Source organism: Barbus barbus, assembly GCF_936440315.1.
Source record: "Barbus barbus genome assembly, chromosome: 22".
NCBI classification, from domain to species: Eukaryota; Metazoa; Chordata; class Actinopteri; order Cypriniformes; family Cyprinidae; genus Barbus; species Barbus barbus.
The window spans coordinates 912,295-932,500 of NC_136750.1; the positions used below are offsets into that span (position 1 = coordinate 912,295).

Below are 20,206 nucleotides of genomic sequence, written 5' to 3' on the forward strand. Positions count from 1 at the left end.
GTGGGGTTTAGCGCGTGAGGCCTGCTGTGCTCTGTTCTCTCACTGTATGCCTGGGGTTTAATGAAGGGATGAAACAAAAGAGGAATGAATTTGTCCATGTGTTTTTGTGAGCGTGACTGTAGTTAATCACGGCAGACGTCAGAGCGACTCTCCCTCTGAACGCAGCTCTCTCCTGATGGAACGTCCATTAGTCAATTAGGAAATGAGAATTAATTAGCAGCTTTAATTAGTGAGTGTGTTGAGAAGTAGCCCTCGTTGAGTGTTTCAGTATGGAATTGAGCGTTTAGTGTCTGTGCTTCTTGACATCTGTGTGGATTCAAGACAGATGAACATGTTTAACGCTTCAGTGACTTCAGTGTTTTATTCATCTGAAGATTCTCAAAATGCTTCTTTCCCTTTAAACTTACAGGAGAGAATTGACAGGAAATTATGTTATAAACTGGATCAGGAAAACTTGTGATGTTAATAATACTAATGACAATGATTATAATAATTAGCCCACACACTTTATTAATTCTTATATTCTAATAACAATAATAATAATAATGTTTTTTTTTCTACTACTAATAATAATGTCTGTGAGAATAATAAAATATTATTTCAATAATATACATTAATAATAATAATAATAATTGATGTTTATTATTTTCATGGTCATGAAAAAATGGGAAATATAAGGGAATTTAGTTTTACTATAAAAGTCCTAAGTCATGGTACTTTCTTTAGAGACTTACGTTTTTTGAGGGTTATGGTTGCTTGAAAATACTGAATACAATTCCATCAGTTGGAGAAACAAAGGAAAAGCCATGGAGTTACAATCAAAAGATTAGAGTTTTGTGTAAATGCTAATGTGGAGTGAGTCTGAACCCGGTTTGCTCATTAATGCGGTTTGACACAGAAAGACTGCAGCGTCTGTGATTCTCCAGTCCTGATGATTGCAGTCGCGTGTTTGATTCCTGCATCGGATGTGTTGTTATCTGGGTGTTGTGTTGTGTGTGAATGGCTGTTATCTCTGGTCGGAGATCCCTCACCCATCCGTCGGCCGACAGCTTGATCTGATAAAGCTCCTGCCACATTCACCTCATTCTCTTTCCCCTTTTCTCTGAATCATGAGCAGTATATTGTCTTGTTGAGTTCAGGTTTCTTGTGTAATGCGCTCTGGAGATTGCTTAGAGGTGACAAACTTGTAATACATGCAATAAATATCTTGATCTGTTTAGCTTCTAAATTTCTTTCCTTGACATTCTTCTGTTACCTTTATAAAGATGAGATGAGATGAATGTGTCTGGCTCTGTAATAACACACATACAGTGGTTTTATGGCTGTATTATTGGTTGTAGTGGGCGTTCAACTGCTGCATGAATTAACATTATCATAAACTGCACGACTGACCATAACTTTTGAAAATAATTGAAAGACTATTCTAAAAATTTTAGACTCTGATTCTAGAATGTGGAAAACAGGGACAGAATCATGGAATCCAGTCAATCAATCAATCAATCAATCAATCAATCAATCAATCAGAATCAACTTTATTTGTTTGTTGTGGTTTTTAAGAAGCTCTGGTACATACATGCATATCTGACATGAGAACAGAAACATTTAAATAAGACTTAACAATAATAATAATAATGTGTAAGAATCTGGAACAGAGGATTTATGTACAGATTTGTGCCTCATTTACTCTATATATACAGCTGTTTAGAAAAAATATGCATATATATTTACAAAGTACTAGGGAGAGAGTCAATAATTAGAGATGGGGAATGAATTACAGGCATGAATTACAGAACACAGGTAATAATTCCTGTGTTAGTTGTTTAGGCTGGAGATGGCATGGGGGGAAAAAACTGTTTTTATGCCTAGATGTTCTAGTGCACAGAGATCTGCCTGAGGGGAGAAGCACAAACAGGTCGTGTCCAGGGTGAGAAGGGTCTGTGATGATGTTACCTGCCCGTTTCTTCACTCTGGAGTAGTACAAGTCCTGAAGGCTGGGCAGGTGGACACCAATGATCCTTCCTGCTGACCTAACAGTCCGCTGCAGTGTTCTTATATCTGATTTGTTGGCTGACCCAAACCATACAGTTATAGAAGAGCACAGGACCGACTCAATAACAGCAGAGTAAAACTGTGTCATGTGCGCCTGTGGCAGGTTGAACTTTTTCAGTTGACGAAGAAAGTACAATCTCTGCTGAGCCTTGTCGATGTGAGTATCCCACTTCAGGTCCTGGGAGATGGTGGCGCCCAGGAATCTGAATGACTCCACTGCAGTCACAGTGCTGTTCATGATGGTGAGTGGTGGGAGAGCAGGGGGGTTCTCCTGAAGTCCATGATCATCTCCACAGTTTTGAGTGTGTTGAGCTCCAGGTTGACTGCACCAGACAGCTAGCTAATCAACCTCCTGTCTGTAAGCAGACTTGTCCACCATCCTGGATGAGGATGAGGCCGATGACTGTAGTGTCATCTGCAAACTTCAGAAGTTTAACAGAGGGGTCTTTAGATGTGCAGTCATTGGTGTAGAGGAGAGGAGAAGAGCAGTGGGGAGAGAACGCAGCCCTGAGGAGCTCCAGTGCTGATGGTGCAGGTGTTTGATGTGAGTTTTCCCAGCCTCACTAGGTGCTGCTTGTCTGTCAGGAAGCTGGTGATCCACTGACAGACGGAGGTGGGGACAGAGAGCTGAGTTAGTTTATTCTGAAGGGTGTCCGGGTTATGGTGTTGAAGGTGTAGCTGAAGTCCACAAACAGGATCCTTGCATAAGTCCCTGGTTTGTCCAGATGTTGGAGGATGACGTGCAGTCCCATGTTGACTGCATCATCCTGCTCTGCTTCAACAGTCTCTCTCTTTACAGTTTTTTTCTACAGGTTTAGCAGATTTAAGTTTCTGCCTGTAGGCTGGTAGAAGATGAACCAAACAGTGATCAGAGAGTCCCAGTACAATTTTAATAAATAATGAAATTGTTAAAGTTTCATGAATTAAATTGATTAGACTTTTTTGTTTATTTATTACAATTTAATTAGACAAAAAAAAAAATGGAATCCATAAAAATGAGAAATGAAAAGATGGACTTTGGGGTCTGGGGGACGCACTTTGATTTTTATATGGTTTAAAATTCACTTCAGCATTCAAAACAACACATTTTAGTTTTTTTTATTGTTTTTTTAGACACAAGAGTAGGCCATCACATTTCTGCTCCTTTGAATAGTTAAATTTCTCTCAACTTATCACAGGACACACCTACACAGCGTTGCCAACGGTTACCATCACTCATGTTGCTGAGATTGAAAATGGCTTTCTTGTGCTTTGTGTAAATGTGTGTGTTTGAACGGCTGCTTTACCGTCAGTGCTCAGTCTATTAGACAAGAAAAGGTCAAAGAGTCTCCGTGAGCTCAGTGATGTCAGACTCATGACTCGATGCTGATTGGACGTGCCGTCGTCATGGTTATAGTCGCAGATGCTGGGGTCACGCTGGGGTCACAGCCGGGCCGTGTTATGACCGCACTGCTGTAGGTTCACTGTGTGTGTTTATGAAGCGTTTCTCCTTCATCCGTCTGTAACACACTCTTCTCTGAAGAGCTTCAGATTGTTGTTTGACAGTTATCATCGGCTTGAGAGGCGCCAAGCGCCTTTGCATGGCAGGTTTCCATGGCAACAGATCGTTTCTTCACTGATGTACAGTATATGCCAACAGTAAACAAAAATTATGACATTTCATCTCCATCTCACACTCATGCAATATGCAAACACACACACACGCACACTAATATACACTCACTCTCTCTCTCACATACGCACACACACTCACTCTCTCTCTCACATACGCACAAACACACACCCACTGACACGCACAGTCACTCACTCTCACACATGCACACACACACTCACACATGCACATACACACACACACACTCTCAGACACGCACACACACGCTCACTCACTCTCACACATACACTCTCACACACTCACACACACACTCTCACTCACTCACACAGACACACTCACACACTCACTCACACAGACACACACACACTCACACACACTCACACACACACTCTCAGACACGCACACACACGCTCACTCACTCTCACACATACACTCACACACACACACACACACACACACACTCTCACTCACACACTCACTCACACAGACACACACACACTCACACACTCACTCACACACACACACAGCTGCTTCAGCATTATTACATGATCATAATGCTAATTATCCCCGCTAATATTCAAGCACAAGCTGTTTTATTCATTTGAATATTTTTAATGCTCATTGTCATGCATTTGCTGCATCCTGGTTATACATATGTATGCAGCATAACCTGATGTGGTTTGATTGAGTGAATGTGCTTACAATACTGTACCATGATACTTTCTAATCATGCGCTGTTATGATTTTACTGGACACATGAAGAAACGTGGTACTTTTTCATGATACTTGGATATGGTAATAATTCAGTACTATGGTAATACAGTTGCCTTAAAATGTAACTGGACAATTACAACTTTGCAGTATATAATAAAATATCAAAAATGATATTTCTTAAAGCAAATATAAAGAAATGAAACACATAAACACTACTGTACACAGGTTTTGGGGAGTCAGAATTATTTTTAAAATGTTTTTTCTGTTCCCCAGTGCCGCATTTATTTTCTTTAAAATACAGGGAAAATAATTAACATTGTGAAATATTATTACAAGTAGCTGTTTTCTATATCAATATATGTTAAACTGTAATTTGTTTCTGTGATGCGCAGCTGTATTTTCAGCATCATTACTGCAGTCTTCAGTGTCACATGATCTTCAGAAATCATAATAATATACTGATTTACTGCTCAACAAACATTTCTGATTATTATTAATGTTGAACACAGTTGTGCTGCTCAATATTTTTGTGGAAACTGTGATACATTTTATTTTTCAGGATTCACAGATGAATAGAAAGTTCAGAAGAACAGCATTTATTTGAAAAATAAATCTATTGTAACCATGTCTTTACTGTCACTTTTGATCACTTTAATGTGTCCTTGATGAGCAAAAGTATTAATTGCTTAAAAGAAAACAATGCTAATGATGATTATGATGAACTATGACTATGCATTATGTGAGAATTGGATTGTAAAATACATGACAGATTGTTTTTGTACAGCCTGAGGTTATTAGTGTTTATGCATCAGTCAGACTGTAGTGTTGTGATCACACTGCTTCAGGTGTTTGTCTACAGTCATACTGGCCTCTAGTGGCAGCAGACACTATACATCATTCACCGGAAACATAAAGGATCTATAAAGCGTACAGTATAGGGGAAGTTCACGTGTCCTGCAGTCTGACGTCCTGCATATTACTATAGACTTGCATATCATTTTAATATCTAAAATATTGATGTTGATTTAAAAAAATAAAAAATAAAATAAAGGTAACTCATTAAAAAGTTCTTAACCCATAACTCTTTGCTCCACACACTGTGAGGCTGTGAACTGCTCCATATGCTCAGTGTTTTACTGTAATAAACTCTGATACAAGAGACTCTGTTTAATTGATCATTGATGCTTTAAAGAGCCTATGAGTCACAGATCAGATTGTCTATTCACAGTAATTACACTCTTACAGTGAGACAGAGATACAGAGACACGCACTCTCTCTCTCACTCACTCACTCACTCACTCACTCACACACACACACACATATAAAAATATAAATAATTCCGTATTTAAATCTTATGCAATTATCGATTGATAAGGCAGGTGTATTTATTGACTGACATGTCAAAATGAACAAATATTGTGTGATAAAATTGAATGAATAATTAAATGAGTTTGCGGTCCAGCTGAAGCTGCAGTGTTCGTAAGGTGATGTGAAACAGCAGCGGTGTTCAGCTGTGTTTGTTCAGTCTGTGTCTGCATCTGTTCCCATGTTTCTGCGAGATAAAGCGGTTCAGATAAAGCTCAGGGTCAGATGACGACACTGCCACAGAAATCAAACGTGCTTCCACTCTCATTCATGACTCTGTGTGGGTTTATATGTGTTTTCCTTTGATTCTCGTGAGCCGGTCTCATACGGGACGTCCCGCGTTCCCTCTCGTCCGCATGAGGATATTTGAGTGTGTGTATGAAGCGTCTGGCTCGTCTGCAGCTCCTCTCGTTACACGCAGGATGAGCTTCAGTCCCTCAGGCGCGCACAGAGACTTCACTGGATTGAGTTACGGCCCGCAGGGGGTTTCTGCTCAATAAAACACAAAGCCCAATGTATGGACTGCTAGTCTTACAAGGTCATGCTGGGAATTTTCTTCAAAACCTATTTCTGGATAGCAGTGACATGCTCGAGGAGTTACAGGTCACTTGTGGATTTCATTTGAACATTTTCTTTTTATTATCATTTTCAACACAAGGACAACCTACAACCTTATTATTACAATTACAGTTAGAAAAATAACTAGACATTGCTCAGTCTAATAAATGGTTACTTGTCAAAATAATGGATATAAAGCTTAAATCATTTCATTATGTGAGAGAGAGAGAGAGAAAAAAACTTGCAAAATGATACGAGAGACAGAAGGTGCGTCCTAAATCGCGTACTTACTATTCTAAGAGGTTTTGTAGTATAAAGAGTACTGTGTTCACACTGAAAATTTAAAAAAGAAAAAGTGCACTTTAAAAACCCTGATGATGCACTTAACCGACTTAACTCAACTGTTGCAGCTTTAATTACGCTGCATGAGTACATAGTGCATAAGTGCACAGTGTAAAGTGCATAATTTGGGATGCAGTTAGAGATCAGTTGTCAGTTATGCAGTTGAGCTGTCATTAAATGAATATGTGACTTCTGACCCATCATCAGTAGTGTACTGTGTTTCTGCTGTTACAGTGCAGTTTGACGGCGTGGAGAAGGATCTGAAGTGTCGTCCGCTGCAGCGGCACTTGAGCGGGAAGATGAGCTCCACCGAGCCGAGCGTTGGCGAGCGCATCGACCCGGCCGTGCCTCTGGAGAGCCAGTTGTGAGTCAAACACACGTCAGATGCTTGATGAAGGCTCTGCTGCTCTTCCTCGCTCACGTCTGTCGTTCTGTGCTCCACAGCTGGTATCACGGAGCCATCAGCCGGACGGACGCCGAGGCTCTGCTGCGCTTGTGTAAAGAGGCCAGTTACCTGGTGAGGAACAGCGAGACCTGTAAGAACGACTTCTCGCTCTCACTCAAGTAAGAAGCTCATCGTCACACACACAGATTGCTGGGGCTGGGACTGGGACAATAAATCGATGCATCGTGAATCAAGTAATTGTTCTGCTCTGATTCTGAGATTATCGGAATGCATTGTGATTCTCTCTTGAATCGATTCTGAGCTTAGTTTTTAACAGCAGATGGTACTGCATGCTTTAGAAACAGTCTTACTGTGCTTGCTTCCAGTTCTTGACACACAGGAACTTCAACATACAATAATCATTCATACAGTTTGAAAAGATTGAAGTGAATTACCAGAGCGTTCATAGTGGGCTGTGTTAACATTAATCTCATGTCATAAAAGCATAAAAGCCAAGGTGCAAGTACATTTAACCACTTACATAACTCAACCGAATGCACAAGGGCTCTTATTTGTGAGAATTTGAGTGTGCGGTTAAAAACTAGCCTAGAGCGTCATCTGCTGTTAAAAACTAAGCTCATAATCGATTCCAGAGAGAATCATGATGCATTCCAATAATCTCAGAATCGATCCATGAATCGCGATGCATCGATTTATTCTCCCAGCCTCACTAACACCACACACAGCCATTTTGGCCAGTTATACATATATTTAAAAGTAATATTTCACTCAGAAATGAAAACCTTATGTCGCTATACAAATTACTTTTATAAATTGACATACGCTAAGCATAATAAAATCATGCTAGGAACTTGCTAATGATGCTAACAGCATGCTAGTAACATGCTAAAGATGCTAGTACCACCCTAGCAACCACCCTTAGTATTCTAGCTAACACATAGCAACACCCTAGCAACCACTCTTGGTACTCTAGCAACCGCTTAGCAACACCCTACCAACCGCATAGCAACACCTTAGCAACCACTCTGGGTACCCCAGCAACCACTTATCAACACCCTAGCAACCACATAGCAACACCTTAGCAACTACCAGGGTTACCCTGGCAACCACATAGCAACATTCTAGCAACCACTCTGTTTACCCTAGCAACTTTATAGTAACATCTTAGCAACCACCCTGAGTGCCCTAGCAACCACATGGTAACACCCTAGCAACCCCCCAGCAACACCTAAGGAACAACCCTGAATCTGTTTTTCTAATGCCTTCAAAACATTCAGACTTAAATCTTTCAAGCTATTTTAAACTGAAAACCTTTTCAAACTCTTAAACCTTTCTGGCCTGGCTTTCTCAAGCCAACTTCAAAGTTTTTCTATGAACTTTACTATCTAGTTGTTATTATTGTGTATATTTGTTAATATACATCGTCAAATATCAGTGTTATTTTAGAATCACTGTGATCATATTCTTTATAGTCTATATAGTTTATGTAGTTTTTATTCATTTTTGTTTTAGTTTTTGTTAGTACATCAAGTCAAATTAATTTAAAATGAGAAATGTGTTCGTGAACTAGCTGAAAATGTAAAAATGTATATTTTATGTTATTGCTTGATCATTCTAGCAGCGTGTTAAAAAAGTTCTAGCAATGAGTTAAATCATGCTAGAAACATGCTAAAACATGTTTACTGTGTTAAAGGATGCTAGCAATGTGATCAATCATGTTGGAAACACGTTAGCATGATAACTCTACTTAGTGATGTGTTAAAACATACTAAGAGCATGCTAGTGTGAAATACTAGAAACATGTTAGCAGCATGTTGAAACATGCTAGCGGTGTGTTAATCCAGAGGTGTCAAGAGTACCTGAAAACCGTACTTGAGTAAAAGTACCTTACAGTGAAAATTACTCCACAGGCAAACAGACAGATATTACATTCAGCAACTCACAAAGAACTAAAGAAACACAAGGGCTGTGTATACAGTATACAGGAGGCGTACAAGCTGAACAAGATAAGATACAATCTGACTACAAGCACCACGGGAGACAGGAAGTGACAAAAGCCCAAGACAAGGCACAGCAAAAACAAGAAAGAGCTGATTTGTGAGGAGAGCAATCACGCTGACATCCTTCAAAAAGGTCTCTTCAGTGTAACGGATAAATAAAATAATAAAAAGTCAAAGTCTTCTTGCACTGGATGTGCTGGTTTCAGCCTCATTGGCAGCTGCAGTCATGTATTAATCTCATTTATAAAGCACCTGTGATTCACAACTGCTGGCTAAGAAGCTCACATTCACACAAAGTAACCTTGTTGACAGGTTTGGGTGAGTAAGGGCAAAACGCACAAGCTATAGTGCTTTCAGTGCCCTGTAGTTGGCAATATCACATCTTTTGTAGCAGAAATAAACTGCTGCAGAAAAGCTAGGTGCCATGCTAAATGTAATGTGTAACTGCAACACTCATTACAAATGTAGTGGAGTAAAGAGTACAGATACTCATTCAAAAATATCGTGAAGTAGAGAGTAAAAGTTTCTAATGTCTTTGATACTCAGTACAACTACAGAGTACCTGAGAAGATACTTAAGTACAGTAATTAGTTACATTTACTCAAGTACTTTACACCTCTGGTTAAATCATGTTGTGGGCTGAATCATGTATTCGGTGTCATGAGAGCAGGTCTGAACACAGCAGCAGTGAGAGTCGAGGAGTCTGTGAGGGTTTGTGCTAAAGCAGAGCTGACAGCATGTAGAAAGCTTTGAGACTTCACACACAGTCCGTCCTCAGAGACTCTTACATGCAAACGATCCGAGTCTGCTGAAATATTAATGCAGCTATGAAACACTCCTGTCTGTGTGCAGCATCACTGATGAGCAGATGAGACACCTGACCATAACACCGCTCTTTCATTGTAGGTTCATCTATGAATCGTTAACATATTGTGTGTTTTTTGTGTTGAATGTAGGGCAGCCATCAGTCTGGTCTATCGGCACAGGCTTGATCCTGACACGCATTTGTCCACCTTTTAACATCTATATTTTATACCTGACAATAGTTTATAACAAATAAATAAAAATGTTAATGTTATGTTTAAGTTAATATTAAGCGATGGCATACTTTTTATACACAATATTGTCAATATGGCAGGTTTTGCAGCCTAGTATACTACTTTCTTTACTAATATCTTTTTATGGCATAAATAGAGTAAAATTCTAGTAGCTGATTCTGAAATCAGCAAGTCATGTGCTTCATTCAGCTGATTGAACAAACTCACTCAGTAAGACAGTGGTTTTAGTTTCATATTTAAAGTATGTTTCATAGGTCTATATTTTCTGTTTAAAACATTAATCTCGTAACATTAGATACACAATTGTAACTACAGTGTAAATGCATTCATTACATCTCTGAGCTGAATACATCCCACTTTAATAAATAAATGCCAATAAATTATAATGCGTTACTACTAATAATAATAATGCATTAATAATAATAAATGTCACTTCAGAGGCAGCTTCTGTGCAACGTCTGCAGTGAAAAGATGGATTTTAATAATGGATTTTGGATAATTGTATTTATTGAATACATATATTAATTTTTAAGAATTTTTATTTATATGAATTATTTACTAAGGTTAGAAAATGTGTCCCTGGAAATCATTTTAAGGGGGAAAATATTCCCTTTAGTTTTTTTTTTTGTATTATTTTTCATATCTGAGTCTTTGCATGATGCTCTATAACGGCGTCTGTAGGTGGTTCGCTCATGAAACGGAGCGGTTGTCTGAGTAGATTTGTGGTCCAGAGCGGAGCGTAAGTGAATGGATGAGTCCAGTCTCTTAAAGATCTTAAAAGGCAAAGAGGCTTCAGCGGTGGCCTGCTTTATGGACAGAGAAAGAGAGAAAACGGCTGAAGGGAGTGAAATAAATCTCCTCTGAATGGAGGGAGAGTAAAAGTTTATGAATTAGCGGCGCGTTAATGTGCATCGGCAGCAGGACCGCGAGCGCTGTGAGCGAACGGAGAACGGGTCTCGGCTCAAACGCACTCTTTGGGCCTGTAATTTAAACACCCAGCTCTCGTCTGCATTTACTGCTCATCTCATCTACAATAAAAGCAGCAGCAGGTTATCAGCTTCCACAGAGTTACCTTTCTAAAACATCAATCTGCTCAGGTTTAATTAACATCTGAGGCTTTCCTCCGCACGCTAATGAAGACTGTATTTTAAAGAAATGTTCTGAGTGAAATGCAAGTAATGTTAGAAATATATGAATGTATATGTGTGTTATAAATGAATAATAAATAATAAAATTAATATATAATATATTTTATTTTCCTGTGGTTTGTGTGTAAACGTATGTGTTATTTATTTGTATTTATTGTATTTTTTTAATTATTTTTATTATTATATATTATTATTATAATTTTATATATTATTTTATTTGATATACCCTGCCATTAACAAATTTGGAATCAGTAAGATGTTTAAAGTTTTGTAAAGACATTTTTTATGCTAATTAAGGCTGCATTTATTTGATCAAAAACAGAAGAAGAAAAAAACAGTAATACTGTGAAATAATATCACAATTTAAAATAACGGTTTCTGTTTTTATAAACATATTCCTGTGACACAAAGCTGAAATTTCATCAGCATCATTACTCCAGTCTTTAGTGTCACTTGATCCTTCAGAAACCATTCTAATATGCTTATTTATTATTAAAATATAAATATTTTGTAACTATACACAGATGTTTAAAACTTTGAGAAAACAGCTATTTAAAATGTCAATAATATCTCACCATTTCTACTGTATTTTCGATCAAATAATGCACCCTTGGTGAGCAGAAAAGACTTATTTCAGAAACATGAACAGTCTTACTGTTCCCAAACTGTTGAATGGCAGTGTATGTATACAGAAACATTAATAACTGCTATTACAGAAGAGCCGCATTTCTACTCTTTAACTCTTTGGAACTGAAAGTGCATGATTGTAAATTAGTTTGTTTGGACTTTGTTGAAATAATTTTCTGTGGTTATAGACTGCATGTCAATAGTTCTTAACTTGTACTGAACCCAGAGCAGTCATTTAAAGAAAGGAACAAAATGAAAAGAATAATCTTTCGGTTCACTGAGCGACACGTGACTCGTGCAGTTAACGAGCCGAACGCTGTGAATGTAGAGATATACACACATGTACACTCTGTGAATCATATCAGTGAACATTCATGACATTGTCATGAACCGCAGTGAACCTTTCAGATCTATAAAGTGAAATGAATCCTTGGATTAAATTAATGATGAAGCATCTGTTGATAAGAGCACAAAGGCTTTGGTATCTCTAGAACTCCTCGATGCCTTTCTCTCTCTCTCTCTCTCTCGCTCTCGCTCTCTCTCTCTCTCTCTCTCTCTCTCTCTCTCTCTCTCTCTCTCTCTCTCTCTCTCTCTCTCTCTCTCTCGCTCTCGCTCTCGCTCTCGCTCTCGCTCTCGCTCTCGCTCTCGCTCTCGCTCTCGCTCTCTCTCTCTCTCTCTCTCTCTCTCTCGCTCTGTCCTGCTCATTCTTTGTTCTTGTCTCTGATACGATAAGAGCAAAATCAAATCCTTAAGAGGAAGAGAATAGCAGTCTTTAGTACAGAAATTTCCATTTTGATGCGCTTGAGCTTTTCCAGACATTTCCAGTGACCTCAGACCTGTGTGTGTTTGTGTTTGTGTGTGTGTGTGTGTGTGTGTTTGTGTGTGTGTGTGTGAGAGAGAGAGAGTGTGTGTGTGTGTGTGTGTGTGTGTGAGAGAGAGAGAGTGTGTGTGTGTGTGTGTGTGTGTGTGTGTGTGTGTGTGTGTGTGTGAGCAATGGATGACACAGTCTTTGTCCGAGGCTTTTAGCTGCAGTGTGTTTTGTGTTTGCTTCGTTGCTGATTGCTCTCAGGGGTCTGTGCGACTCAAATGTTTCCTCGTCTCTCTAATGATGATGAAGAGTCATTAATGACAGGCAGCTAATTAGCCAGAGAGCAATGGGAGTCCTAAACCGAGATGGGTAGAGGAGTTGATTTATATTTAATGATAGCAAAGATAATGACTCTGAAGGATATTCTTACTAGAGAACTTTCATTTAGAGATTTATATATAGAGGTTATATTGATGTGTTTATATACAGTATATAGACCTTTTTCCTGAGTAAACGATGAGCACCGCCATTATGAATTCTAACTTCTGATTGGATGCTCTTCTGTTCCGGTCTCCATAGGAACCCATTCAGATAGTGGCCATCTGTTTTTAATGCAGCTAACGTCGGCAGCTTCGTGTCATCTACACACTCATTAAACTTTGAAGAGTGAGGCGCCGACAAATGACGTCATTGCGACACTGTAAAGTGCTGGCTTTAAAATTTTTAAAATTTTTAAAAATATTTTAATAGTTTTAACATTAGATTATCAGCTCGGAATATATGATAAATTGACTAGAAACAATGAATAAGAGTCAGGTGTGACTTCTGCGTTCAAGAAAAATGTCTAGAGAGAGAGAGACATAATTTCATGCTAAATCCAAAGAAATTAAGTAACACTTTATAATAATTTGTATTATTCATTAAAAACATTATATAATGTTTGTAAACTAACATGTATTATAGAAACTAAGATAATTTGTTTTATATATATATATATATATTTCCTTATGTAAATTTAGTTTACTTATTAGTATATTTTATTGCATTTTGTTTTCATTTTATTTTTATATTATATATAATTTTGTTTTGTTGATTTTTTTTTTTTCAATTACTTTTATATTTTATTTTATTTTACTTTATTTTTTGTGTTTTATTTTGTTTTATTGCATTTTGTTTTATTTTTATTTTTATTTTAATTAATTATTTTTATTTTACTTTTTACATTTTTTTACTTTTTATTTTACTTTTATTTCATTTTCTCATGTTCTAGTGTTTGTATGCGCATAAAGTAAAATGCTAGAGAATTGCTGGTGGTTGCCAGAGGTGGTTCAAATCTCTATAATATTCTGGTCTCTACATATGACTCACTTTATTTCTTAGGATTAGGCCTTTGTTCAAAGCCTCAACTGTTTGTAAGAGTAATAATCAGCACTACTAATAACAGCGCACAGTCTTTACCACCAAAGCAACACCTCAAAACATCAGCCTGAGGTGTTTGGCTTCCCTCTGTCCTTGGCTTTTAATTTGCTTTGCATTCAGAGCCCCATTGAAACCCGACAGTGTTTAAAAGGCAGCACGGCTGCACTCATTAAAGCTCGTCGGTCTTCAGCCCTACATTTCACTGCCATGCGTGACGCGTTTGCCAATGAACTGCACCAGAGTGCTGCTGTCTGGCAACTAATCACAGATTGTTTTCTTCCCCTCTTTCCATTAACCTCCCTCTCTCTCTACCTTTCTTAATTGCTCCCTGCTCTCCATCTTCATCTACATGCTCTCTTCTCTCTCTGCAGGAGCAGTCAAGGGTTCATGCACATGAAGCTCTCCCGGACCAAAGACAACAAGTACGTACTGGGTCAGAACAGCTGCCTGTTCGACAGTGTTCCCGAGATCATCCATTTCTACTCCAGCCGCAAACTACCAATCAAAGGGGCCGAGCACATGTCCCTGCTGTACCCCGTGGCCATCCGGACACTATAGAGGCAGAAACGCTGCAGAAGCAGGACGTTCATTCAGCGTTTACAAAACAACAACAAACTAACGTGCTACTGAGATCCCGAAGGCAAAAACGGAGACTCCTGGACGCCTCCTTCGTCTCCTCTCGAGGAAAGCAGATTTTCTGCAGTGTTATGTCCTTCAAATGCCTTCTTCATGATTCCAGACCCATTTTATTCCCATAAGTGGATCTTTTTAGTCTTAGACCTGCACCCACACTTTATCTCCACTGTTACACACTGTACAGAAACCCAAAACGTCGCTCAGACTTTACTGTTCGGATGTTTATAGTTACGATTTCTGGACATGTGAATCATTAGACGTTCACCACAGTAAATGAACAAAGACACTGAATAATACTGTACCGAAACCTCATCGTCTGGACTTTCTGTGATGGTATTGTCAATCAGTTGGGTTCGGTGAAATGTTAATCGTTAAACGTGAACATTTTCAGATCATACAGAAAAATAAACCCCAGAAGACTGAAATCAAGCATTTGGCATTTTCTGGTTAGACCCACAGATGTGAAGAGCAAACGCTACGCAGACAGATTCATTAAGTCCCTTAAAATAGCAGTAATAGCGCAGAGAGAGAGGAGAAGTGATGGATGGTGCCATTTAAGTGTACTTGGACAGGCGGCTATGCAGAACAGCGTGAAGAAGGACCTTTTAATGTAACGTTCAGAGAGAGTCACTTCATACAGCAGAGTTTAGGGTGATCTTGACCAAGGAGAATGAAATATTCCTGTATTGTCTACCTCAGAAAATCAATTTCGTTCATCCATCTGCCGGTCGATAAGGTACAGTGACGTTGCAGATATTGATCGGTTTAACAACTACTGTCTCAAATTCCCACTAAATTTTGCCTTTTGGTTCGAGAATAGCTTCTTCTTCACCCAAACGCAATCAGACCTTCATTTCTATGCTGTTGTGACTCTGTTTGGTTTTGTAATGCCTTATACTGTAAATGCATGGTTTAAAAAAAAGAAAACAAATGGAGAACGCTGTCGTTCTGCTCTTGATGAATGTTTAGTGGCTGTAATTTATTAAGGAGAAAAAAAAATGCTATTGCTGATGTTTTAGTCCAGCTAAGACAATGTTCTCAGCCTGTGTGTGTGTGTGTGTGTGTGTCATATATCTGACCTTACGTTCCTTTGCGATTGTCCCTGTCTGAAAACTCTGATTGGACGCTGTTTGCCATGGAAACCATTTAGAGCAGTTCAGCCAATCAGAGCGCAGATTTGTCCGGACCCTTGCTCTGACCTTTTTTTTTTTCCTTGTTTGCCATCATCCAGTTTCTTTTGTGTCATTTTTTTCTCTCTCAGTGTGTTTGTTTAAAGCATGATGCCCGACACAGTTATGGTACAGATATAAAGCCTGTGTGATTGGTTAACCTTCTTGTATTGTGTTGTGTTGTTTTCAGCGCTACAGTTAAGACTTTTAATTTTTTATTATTTCTTTATCGTTTCCTCTTTGACACACATTCAACCCTTGAAGGGACAGTTCCACCTCCAAAAATGAAAACTGGCGTAATTTACTCACCTTAATCTCATTATTTTGTTGAATGTCTTTGGCTGTTCTTTTCCATACAGTGAGAGTTAATTGGAAAAGAGGCTGGTCGACATTGGAAAAAAAAAAAGATTAGTTCTATGGTCTGTCTATATGATATATCTATATATAATTGATCTAATCTTGAATATGCTAAAAGAGAAATGTTAAGAATACACTAATATACACTACTGTTCAATAGGTTGAGGTAACATTTTTTAATGTTAATGTTAAAGTCTCTTCTGCTCACCATTTACTTCATTAAAAATACGTAAAAATGTGTAAAATTGTGAAATATTTTCACAAATTAAAACAGCTGTTTTCTATGTGAATATCTGTTAATCTGTAATTTATGTCTGTGATCTGCAGCTGTATTTTCAGCATCATTACTGCAGTCTTCAGTGTCACATGATCTTCAGAAATCATAATAATATACTGATTTACTGCTCAAGAAACATTTCTGATTATTAGCAATGTTCAAAATAGTTGTGCTGCTCAATATTTTTGTGGAAACTGTGATACGTTTTATTTTTCAGGATTCACAGATGAATAGCAAGTTCAGAAGAACAGCATTTATTTGAAATAGAAAACTACTGTAACATTATAAATATCTTTACTGTCACTTTTGATCAATATTATGCATCCCTGATGAGTAAAAGTATTAATTTCCTTCAAAAAAGCACTGATCCCAAACAGTAGTGTAGATGACCTCAAAGCTAATAGACATGGACTAAACTCAAATTTCATTCATGCACATTTAAATATGGCGTATCAAGATGCAAAATGTTTAAAATAGCACGATTGTGAGTAAATGACAACATAATTTTCATTTTTTGGATGAACTGTCCCTTTAAAAGATTACTAAAGTTAATAAGGATTGATGTAAATCTGCATGAACATCCCAGCTGTCATGCATTTATTCTTAGACTAAATTCTCCATGACATGAACCATGTTGTGTGTCCTTCATCCCGTTACACTGTCAAACTGTGAATGCTCTCCACAGCATCTTATTATGAATTGGCGTATGCATTTTCAGTCATTCTGTAGCTATTGAAGCAAACCTCTCAGTACCTGTGGATCCCCAGGAGCGCCGCATACGTGTGTTTGCTGGAAATGTGTTTGTGTTTCTGTCAGAGAGAGAGTAGGGACGCAGAGACTGTTCTAGATGTCATTCAGTAGAAACATGCTTTAATAAGAGAGCAGAGAGCACAGGTCAGGGCACTCACACACTATAGAGGAGAAAGAGAGACTCAAAGGGAAGATGAAGAGCAGAAGAGCCACACCTGCTGAGACTGAGATTGTAATGGTGTCCTACAGGAATCAGTGCAGTAACTTTAAAAGTCTTTAGAGATCGAAGTCGGACAAATGTATGAATAGCATTGCATTATACAACAAAATCTACCAAGTAGCGTTCATTTGAAATAAATATGTTTACAAGCAAAACAGTTCCAAAAAAGATGGCTGTTAGATTTGAAATGAGGTAAAACAGTAGATAAGACAGATATCTCAATCTCAGAAATCTCAAAAAGAAGACCAAAATTATTTGGACGCCTTCTGGTCGTCAAAACATTAGTAAACATTCATCTGAAAAATAAAGCTTCTTTATTGGTATCTGTTGTTCCATGAAGAAGCTTTAACATTCATCACCCTTTCCATCGCACAAAAGGCTCTTAAGAGGATTAAAATGTTCTTCAGACAAATGCTTCTTTTAAGAACTGATCACTGAAAGGAAAAAAAAACCTTCTGGAAACCTTTATTTTTAATTGTTGATCCTGTTTGTAATTCTGAACGATGCACTGCAGCTGTATGACTTCAGACATTCACTAAAATCACCAAAAAACTGATGCATTCAAAACTCAAGTTAGATTTGAGAAATCCATGCATTAAGCACGACTTAGTGCTGAAATATAAAGTTTGTTTCAGGACTTTATTTAAGGGATTGAAAAGACAGCTCGCTGGTCATTAAACATTCAGATTTAAAGTAACATTTCTGTTGATTATATGCAAACAAACGAGATCAGGCATGCTGTTTAGAAGAGAACGAAACGTTGTGAGATTCTGGACGTGTTTGGGAGAGACAGAAGAGTAAAACACCAGGGGAGCCAGAGAAAAGAGGACAGAAATGAAGACTGAAGGATGAGGAATGGAGGAGAGCCAATCTCTGTTGGCTTTAATGTCATCAGTAGCTTCATTTCCACTCGTCTGTGTGTGTCCCATGCTGACAAGAGTACTAGTAAAAGTGTGTGTGTGTGTGTGTGCAGATTTCATATGTCTGAAATGGGTTTGAGTACATTTTCTTCCATGTATGCACTAACATATCTGTACAGTTCCTCTGGCGAAATGTATATAGTGAATGTATTGTTTGGGGATGTAGAGGCTTTGAGATTCTGATAAATGAAGTTTATGGGTTTAATTTAACCAGCTGTGCAGTTCTGACAATTTATGCGTATATCTGGGGAGATAAACAGCAAAGCTTTTTTTCCCTGATAACTTGATGTCTTTTGTTGTGGTATTCTATATTCTCCTCTGCATGTTTGTTTGTTTATTTATTTATTCTTTATTTTTCTTTCTTTCTTTATACAATTACTTGCCATACTTTGTGCTCAGCATCAGGATTTTAGGATAATATGTGAATTTGTGTATAAAAGAAGTACTTCTTTGTGGTGCAGCAGTTGCTGAGTTTTTCTTTTTCATTTATTTTACTGTTTCTACACACATTTTTTCTCCTTGTTTTGCGGTTTAATTTGACCAAACCTTTAGTGTAACAGAACTTTCAGAAACATCCAGCCGTTCCGGTCCTCAGATCTGAGTGTCTGTGTGTTGCTCTGTGACAATAATCTTAATTCTGTGGCTTCCTTTGGATCTTGTTTCATTAGCGGAGAGGAAATATGTAAACTACTGGCTGTTTTCATCTGACACGTAAGTTACCTGATATTAATACCATGCTTAATATTACATGTACTCTCAAATACCCCCCCCCCCATTTTAATTAAACCAATATCAAGTTATATATATTTTATATTGTTTTTAAGTTGCATTAGGTGGAATATTTTAACAAAGCTTTCAATGCTGGATGTCATGTCAATACAGAATATTAAAAAAAAAGACTTAGAAGTTATTGAAATATTGATGAAAGGATTAAACACAGGATGAATTTGTAAATACAAAGCTGTTTCTTGGTAATATTATCAATATAAATACCCTGACATTATCTGTCACCATAGCAACAGCTGATTTCGTGTGTGTGTGTGTGTGTGTTCGTGTGTTCTCTCAGTGCATGAGATGAGTGTTTCTGGTCCTCAGACTCTCTCTCACACCACTGTTAGTGTGTTTTAGTGTGTTTTACGGGCCACATGAGGCTGCTGAGCGTTTATTGAGGGTGTTTTATAACCATCGCTGAATGTAAATACAGAAGCTGCTTTATGAGGAAGGTCTTATCAACATGAAAATGGCTCTCCCTCATGTCACGTGTGATGTAGATACCACGAGGCGAGTGAATGACGGGTCATCAGTTGAGAAAGCTTATCCAAACAGTGCTTTGTGTTGTGAAATCAGTTTAATCACCGGATGGATTGTATTATTAAACATTTCTCACTTTTCTAGTCGAGCCTGTACGGGTGGATCAGTGTGGAAATAACACAGGAAACAACCAGCTACGAGAAAAGCAGAACTGATTTACTAGATAAGCAAATGGCATTATTAAACACATGGCATCATGGATTCTATCAAATACCAACAGATAAAAAATCAATAAGTGACTGACTCTGTTATAAATCTTATAATGGGCCATGTTTGGATCTTCCAACCGGACAATAATCCAAACACAAACCTCAAAAACAACACGACTATAGGTCACTGAGCACAAAACCAAGCTTCTGCTGGCCATTCCAGTCCTCTGACCTGAACCCTGTAGAAAATGAGTGAGGTGAACTGAAGAGAAGAAGCACCGTCATGGAGCTGTGAATCTAAAGGATCTGGA

The 20,206-nt window shown here is 38.1% G+C and overlaps 1 protein-coding gene across 2 annotated transcripts in view; it reads left to right on the plus strand.

The window, feature by feature from the left end:
• The window catches only part of LOC306888149 (SH2 domain-containing adapter protein F-like), a 111,236-nt gene extending 95,161 nt beyond the window's left edge, over positions 1–16,075 (plus strand). For both annotated transcript variants that reach the window (XM_079446306.1, XM_079446305.1), the window contains 3 exons: positions 6,875–7,004; positions 7,085–7,204; positions 14,478–16,075. In XM_079446306.1, the coding sequence (XP_079302432.1) occupies positions 6,875–7,004; positions 7,085–7,204; positions 14,478–14,664 (437 nt within the window). In that variant the 3' untranslated portion in view covers positions 14,665–16,075. The remainder of the gene's footprint in view (positions 1–6,874; positions 7,005–7,084; positions 7,205–14,477) is intronic.
• Positions 16,076–20,206: the final 4,131 nt, after the last annotated feature.